We start from the raw sequence: 7,500 nt of genomic DNA, 5'->3' as shown, positions 1-7,500 counted from the left end.
CTTCCTTTCCTCCTTCCTTCCTTTCCTCCTTTCCCCTCCCCCCTACCTCCCTCCTCCCTCCCCCTCCCTCTCTCCCCTCCTTCTCCATCCTACCTCCCTCCTCCCTCCCCCCCCACCCCCCTCCCTTCCTGTACGACAGTACGTTCCTCTTGTGTGTGTGTGTGTGTGTGTGTGTGTGTGTGTGTGTGTGTGTGTGTGTGTGTTTGTGTGTGTGTGTGTGTGTGTGTGTGTCTGTGTGTGAGTGTGAGTGTGAGTGTGTGTGTGTGTGTGTGTGTGTGTGTGTGTGTGTGTGTGTGTGTGTGTGTGTGTGTGTGTGTGTGTGTGTGTGTGTGCACTTTGGCTGACATTTTCAGCCAAAATTGAATCAATGTCGGCTGATATTAAACATTGTAAGATGTTCAATAAAGTAAGAATGTTTTAAATTAGCCAAAATTTGACTCAATGAAAGTGTCAGCAGGAAAGAGGGACAGAGCTAAACCTTTGTGGTTCGGTTACGTACAGTCCTACTGTCCCTCCCGTCATCTGACACACGTCTGTCAAGCTCTCAGCCTCACGCCAAAGGCTGCTGACACGAACCTCCCCTGTTCTCTTCTTCCCCCTGCAGGGTATTGTGGGAAGTGTAGGCGGGTCCGGGGTCGCGGGGAGCGCCAGCGGCAGTACTGCACCATGGACTTCGGTGAGTCTGAACCCCCGTCCGGTCAAACTATTCCCTTCAATTAAATTAAAATGTTTTTTGTATAGCCCTCGATCACAGGTATAGCCTCAAAGGGCCTAACAGGCCGTATATGTAGGACACCCCCCTTACCCTAGCCCCCCAGAGGGCAAGAAAAAACTCCCTTAATAAGCAAGGAGGAAATCTAGAGATGGAACGCAGAGTGGGGGACCCCGACTTTTCAGGAGGGTCAGGAGTGCAATGGGTGCATTACTGACATACATATAGGGCTGGGACAAAATATCAATATGGTGATATATTGTCGCCATTCATCGTGCGATACGAGAATCAATTCACCGGCGCTAAATATCAATATAATATTAAAAAAACACATACATTTTTTGGGCTTTATTCATGAAGAGTTGGACAGGAAATATTGCCTCTAATATCGATATTTTAATTATTCAAATAGGCGCTCTATCTGATTTCCCTGCTCCTCGAGGTGGGAACTAGTCAAATATAAGTCACTGAAAAACTCAGGATGGACCATCAATAAAGACCGAAATCCAGCACTGCAAAACAACCAAACATTTTAGAGGCAACACTGACCCACAGTTTCTAGCCCAGAGCTGCTATTTCTCTAAATAACGCAGAATTATAAATTATTGCATTATCATACCAATCTGGCCTTTAAAATTGGCTGACATTTTTAAATATATATATATTTGTTTTTGAATTCTTTAACATTCTATATATATATTTTTTTTTAAATAACCCTTTCCTCATTTTGTTTTCGTTTTTAAAAAAAACTTTTTCTTTTTTTTTAAAAAGCACTTATTTCGAGAGCCTCTACCCCAATTTCGTTGCACTTTGTGTGATGACAATAAAGAGATTAGAGATGACAGATTCCGACCTCCCCCACCTGACCTCGCTGTCCCCCCCCCCCCCCCCACCCCCCCCCCCCAGTGTTCCGGGCCAAGGTGATGGGGAAGCTGTACCGCGGGGAGGAGACGCGCTACGACGTGCAGGTGCTGCACACCTACCGCAACCGCTACCGCCTGGAGCACCGCGAGTTCCTGTGGGTGTCCAACGTGTGCGACTGCCCCCACCTGGAGCCGGGCCGGCAGTACGTGCTGATGGTGCGGCGGCACATCAACCACGAGCGCACGCTGGACCGCATCCTGCTGGAGGAGGGCAGCTTCGCCACGCCGTACCGCCCCAGAGAGGACGCCCTGCTCAGGCCCCTGGAGGGGACCTGCAGCGACAGGGGGGCCAAGGGGGCAGCCAAGGGGGGGGCCAAGGGGGCGGCCGAGCTCAGGGGGTGAGGGAGAGACTGGGAGAGAGAGAGAGAGGGAGAGATACTGAGAGAGAGAGAGAGAGAGAGAGAGAGAGAGAGAGAGAGAGAGAGAGAGAGAGAGAGAGAGAGACGGAGAGATACTGAGAGGGGGAGAGAGAGAGAGAGGGAGAGAGAGAGAGAGAGAGAGAGAGAGAGACTGAGGGAGGGAGGGAGGGAGAGAGAGAGAGAGAGAGAGACTGAGAGAGAGAGAGAGAGAGAGAGAGTGAGAGAGAGAGACGGACTGACTGACTCAGAGAGAGAGAGAGAGGGAGAGAGAGAGAGAGGGACGGACTGACTGAGCGAGAGAGAGAGGGAGAAGGACAGACTGGGAGAAAGAGACTGGGAGACGGACTGGTAGAGAGAGAGAGAGAGACAGGGATACAGAATGAGAGAGAGGTATTTAATCATCGGATTGAATCCCTTCTACAAACCTTAACCCCAACCCGGTACTCTGAGCTTTGATGTCTCCTGAGGCTCCTTCACCTTCTCCTCTGACCTGGGATCTAAGGATGTAAGACAGTGGTTTTCAAAGACTATTGAGAAGCCCACCACTAATACCCCTTCCCCTGCAAGGCCTGGACCAGTGTTGACCCAGGATGTGGACTCTCCTCCTCCTAAACATACCCTGGGTCTTTTCTCCCGGGTTGCCCCTTGGCTTCTGCGGGAAAGCTGAGAGATGTCTGTTGCAGGATACGAGTTCCAATTACGAAACCCCACTGGTTACAAACGGCTGGGTTTTTGTTTCTTCCCAGATTAAGAAAAGCTCTGTTCTTTACAGCAAATGACTTTTCAAGCTTCTACAAGACAGAAAGGGAAACAAGATGTCAAGGTGTGCGAGGTTCCTTCTGCTGAGGTGGATGATGAGACGTGACTGCAGGTCACACAGAGTTGTAACTACTGGTGTGTTTCCAGAAACCGCAGCAGCAGAACGATGTCTACTGGTGAAGGCTGTAACCTGATATTCTCCGAGTACGATAATCTGGAGTGAATGGATCAAACTGAAAGACAAACCTCCCCAACACTCAACGTCTCAGAACACTGTCTCGTGTGGAGAAGAGGAATTCTAAACCAAAAGGACTCTGTGTTTATTTAAAAAAAAACGAAAATTGAACCACGCATAGCACTTTAAGTGGTCATTTATTGCCACAGTTAAGTAACTACCAAAGAGAAGGACTAAAATGGCCATTATGATATTTCTATTGATATGATATGCTGATGATATTAACTGCAATGTTTGCGTGCCTTCTCACACTTACTTTGTAGCTATAGCGAACCATATATTTCTACATAATGTATTTATGCATAAACAATAAGCTAAAAACGAACATTATACCCGTTTTGCTTGTTAAGATATTTTCTTATATTGTATATATTGCGTTGCGTTTTTTCATTTAAAAAGGTACAGTGAATCAGGTCTGTTTTGAGATTCATATTTAGAATCGTATTGTATGAAAGGAGAGTTATGAATATACAGTATTCGATATTAGTGTGTTACTAATGAGCTGCAAATGTATTTTTAATTGTTTTGCATTCTTCCAAATTCAAGCGCCTTGTGTATTTGTAATATGTATTTGACGTATCTTCTTTGCTCTTACAAGCCCACGTTGTGCCAAAACTTTTGTGTTAACTGTAAGTCAGACTGGCTAAACCAGTAGATGTCCACTAACCACTGAACTCCAGAGGTTACATTTATGTAACAGTCTAAATGATTTTTAGAGGTCAAATGTGGTGTTATGTCTAATTCACCTATCAGCAACGTTGACTGTGAAAATAGGCAGCTCAAGATAAGTATAACAAACAAGATATCTGAAAACCAGTGGTTTATGAGAAAAAAACAAATGCATTTAACAAAATTTGAATAAACGTATTAACTGAATAAAACTACACACATTACAGACAATATCAATGTGAGAAGACCCTGCCTGAAAGTCCTGTTCATATAACAGTTTAAAGTCATCAAAGTTATTCAGATCATGTTGCTCCTCAGACACACACACGCACGCACACACCGGCACATGCACACGCACACACTCAAAGAGGCTTCCCTTATTTCAGTTTGAATCACAAAACTGTCATATCTTACAAAATGACTGAAACTATTTTATACCAAGGCAAGACAAAAGCTTCTAACCTCAATATTCAGACATTTTCCTTCACACTTTGAACCCTTGATCTTCTCTGGTATAATAATGATAAATCATTTTACACAAATTGTGAAAAACATTTAAAAAAAAATGCAAATGTATGACTTTGACAGAAGCAATGTTCTTGTAAACAATAAAGTAACAGTAAATAACATTTCAGAGGAATCATTAGTATAAGCATGGAGAGACTTTTTTAGATTATTTTTTTTGAGAAGCTTTTTTATGCAGCAACTCTGCCAAAAGTACATTTAAATCATCTTTACTTATCCCCATGGTTACTAGAAACATTTTGGAACATTTCGTGGAATTTTTCCTGTCCTCGTCATTTTTGGGCACGGGTATATTTATAGAGCTTTTAACTTTGAGAGTAGACACACTTTGCAGTGCAGTGATACATAAGGCATCTTTTCCGTGAGTTGGTCAAGTTAGTTTAATTTGGTTGCATGATGACCAGTTTTAAGCATCCAGTCAAGTGAAGTTATATCGCCATGGTAACTCTGTTTTAGTTTGCCTAATGTGCGTTAGAATGTGACATAGGCACAGCTGGTAAAAATCGAATGCACCAGCAGTCAGTCGAATGAAGAAATGTATTCCTAAGATCACAGGAAGTTTGAAGTACTTTAAGCTCTGAAAGCTTTTAAATATTAGAATAAAGCCCTGCCCATTCTAGCCCTATCTTACGTTAACACATACACGCTGGTCAATTGTCATTTATTTGTCAACACATAAAGAAGAAAGCATTCTAAGTTAAACTAAGAACCACTCCAATACGCCGCCTAGAACCCTAAACCCGTCACTACCTTATCACAAAGTGAGAGCTAATACATATATATATATATATTTATATATAGTTAGTAATCCCTTTGGCAAATATGTGTGCGTTTCCACGGCCTTGTCTGCCTGCGCGGCTCCACGGAGCAGGTCTCAGGACAGCGGTACCAGAGTACCTTCTGTCTATTCGTCACGGCAACGATGTCACTGAGAACGCGCTCCCTGATTGGTCGGCTCGGTCCATCCACGCGGCCGCGTTGGAGAGCTTCGGGGACAGGGGGGTCCGTCAGGAGTCTGCACGTCTGTCCTGCTCCACGTCAGACCAGATCTGTTTCCCCCATCCCCTCCCCTCCTCTCCTCTCCTGCTTCCTCGCTTCCTCCGGCCCCCCGTCAGACGCTGACGGCCACGTGTCGGGGGGAGGTGACGCGGCGCTTGATGCGCGAGCGCCGCGGCCGGTGGTCCGCCTGGCAGCGGCACAGCGGGCCCAGGAGCAGCCAGAGGTAGAGCGTCACGCACGCCCAGCACGAAGACATCTTCACCCAGAAGGTGGACCAGCTGCCGTGGGTGAAGGTGGTCTCCAGCACGGCCGACTCATAGCTGCACGGGGGGGGGGGGAGAGAGTCAGAGAGAGAGTCAGAGAGGGAGAGAGAGTCAGAGAGGGAGAGAGAGTCAGAGAGAGAGTCAGAGAGGGAGAGAGAGTCAGAGAGGGAGAGAGAGTCAGAGAGGGAGAGAGTCAGAGAGAGCGTCAGAGAGGGAGAGAGTCAGAGGGAGAGAGTCAGAGAGAGACGGAGGGAGAGAGTCAGAGAGGGAGAGAGCGTCAGAGAGGGAGAGAGTCAGAGAGAGAGTCAGAGAGGGAGAGAGAGTCAGAGAGGGAGAGAGTCAGAGAGGGAGAGAGTCAGAGAGGGAGAGAGTCAGATAGGGAGATTGAGAGAGTCAGAGAGGGAGAGAGAGGGAGATTGAGAGAGTCAGAGAGGGAGAGAGTCAGAGAGGGAGAGAGTCAGAGAGGCACAGAGAGACGGAGGGAGTCAGAGAAGGGGAGAGAGAGAGACGGATGGAAAGAGAGATAGAGTCTGAGAAGGAGAGAGAGAGAGAGAGAGAGAGAGAGAGAGAGAGAGAGAGAGAGAGAGAGAGAGAGAGAGAGAGACGGAGAGAGAGACAGAGAGAGAGAGACGGAGAGAGTCAGAGATGAAGAGATGAAGAGAGAATGGAACGGAAACGCCGCCATATTTGGTTCAGACGTCCTCACTAATGGCTCTTAAGACGACGAGAACGTTTGACGAAAGACAAACAACCTCAGGGGTCCCGGCCAACGGTGATTGGCTGAACCGAACGCAAACAGTGACCCGACCTGAACCAGTTGGTGAGGGTCATCATGACGTAGAGCGAGGCCAGGAAGAAGACGAAGTGGAAGAAGAAGTAACTGTAGGCCACGCGCTGGCTCTCGTTGTGGATCACCTGCTGACACCCCTTGTGCTCGTCATCAATCACCATCTCCTCCTCTGCGGAGAAACAAGGAGTCATCGCAATCAAATCAGCGATGAGAGAATAGAAACGATAATAATCATGATTGAAGACTGGTACAGGCTCCCAGACTGCCAACAAGAAACCGCGAGTCCCTCCCCCTATTGGCTCGGTTTTATTGGCTTGAAGACCTTCTTTGTTTTCTACCTCTGAAGTTGTACCTCCCCTGTTAAATCAAGTTGTCTTTTGAAGTGCTGTGTTTACAGTAAACGTGGAGCCGGTGAGAGCAGACTGATGGGGTGTTAACGGCCCTTCCGGGCTCTTTCCTCACCTTCCTCCTCCTCTGGCCAGCAGAAGCAGCAGGTGGCTTTCTGGAACTCGTAGCGGTAAACTTTGATCATCCAGAATGGGCCGAACACCTCTGCCAAGTAGGACGCCTCATTACTGGTCAGAATACAAACACACAGTCAGGGGAAACCGTGGAGGGGAAACGCTGGGATTCTCTTGGAGAGAGGAAAAACGTTTTTTTGACAGTTACGTTAAAATAATCGTTGGAATGTGTGTTTGTTGCAAATATGCAATTCCTAAAAGACTCTGCTTCCTTTTTTCTCTCACGCGTTTACCGAAATGATTATTTTCCACGGACAAACCGACAGACAGTTTGCCTTTGAGATCAGGCAGCAGCGATTGGCTGTTGTATGCATACATTCAGATTGAAATAACTTTATGCGTACCACGCAAACAGCACACAGCAGTACATGATGGCGGCCCCGATGATGGCCACGGCGTTGCCTTCCTTCTGGATCCCCTCCTGGCCCACGTTGGGGTAACACACTGTCATGTTCTTCCCCTGGTACACCACTGGAAAAGACACAGGCACAGAGAAACACACAACGTCTTAGTTAAGTCCTACTGAAGTCCTACTAAATGACATAAATACACACTGCAATGACGTTGTTTTTGTTCTAACCCCCCTTCTACGCACTTATTGTATGTTATACGTCCTGGCACTAAAAGATTGTACTTTATTGTGTGGCGTCTTATCCTTGCTATCTTTGTTGTATACAGGGAATGGGTTAACCTAACAAATATTAGTGCTTGGTGCTTGGTTCTCTGAACATCCTTACTGTACCGA

The 7,500-nt window shown here is 46.7% G+C and overlaps 2 protein-coding genes across 3 annotated transcripts in view; one reads left to right on the top strand and one right to left on the bottom strand.

Moving 5' to 3' along the window:
- Positions 1-2,075, top strand: part of adamtsl5 (ADAMTS like 5) — a 24,520-nt gene extending 22,445 nt beyond the window's left edge. Inside the window, exons 11-12 of the mRNA XM_030377455.1 lie at positions 605-676; positions 1,619-2,075. Of these exons, the coding sequence (XP_030233315.1) occupies positions 605-676; positions 1,619-1,977 (431 nt within the window). The 3' untranslated portion in view covers positions 1,978-2,075. The remainder of the gene's footprint in view (positions 1-604; positions 677-1,618) is intronic.
- A 1,607-nt stretch (positions 2,076-3,682) lies between these two features.
- serinc4 (serine incorporator 4) overlaps positions 3,683-7,500 on the bottom strand; it is a 19,733-nt gene continuing 15,915 nt past the window's right edge. For both annotated transcript variants that reach the window (XM_030378053.1, XM_030378052.1), the window contains exons 8-11: positions 7,100-7,226; positions 6,697-6,809; positions 6,253-6,403; positions 3,683-5,501 (exon numbers count right to left, since the gene is read on the bottom strand). In XM_030378053.1, the coding sequence (XP_030233913.1) occupies positions 5,294-5,501; positions 6,253-6,403; positions 6,697-6,809; positions 7,100-7,226 (599 nt within the window). In that variant the 3' untranslated portion in view covers positions 3,683-5,293. The remainder of the gene's footprint in view (positions 5,502-6,252; positions 6,404-6,696; positions 6,810-7,099; positions 7,227-7,500) is intronic.

The sequence above is a fragment of the Gadus morhua genome, chromosome 14 (genome assembly GCF_902167405.1).
Source record: "Gadus morhua chromosome 14, gadMor3.0, whole genome shotgun sequence".
Taxonomy (NCBI): Eukaryota; Metazoa; Chordata; class Actinopteri; order Gadiformes; family Gadidae; genus Gadus; species Gadus morhua.
This window is presented reverse-complemented; position numbering and strand designations above follow the sequence as displayed.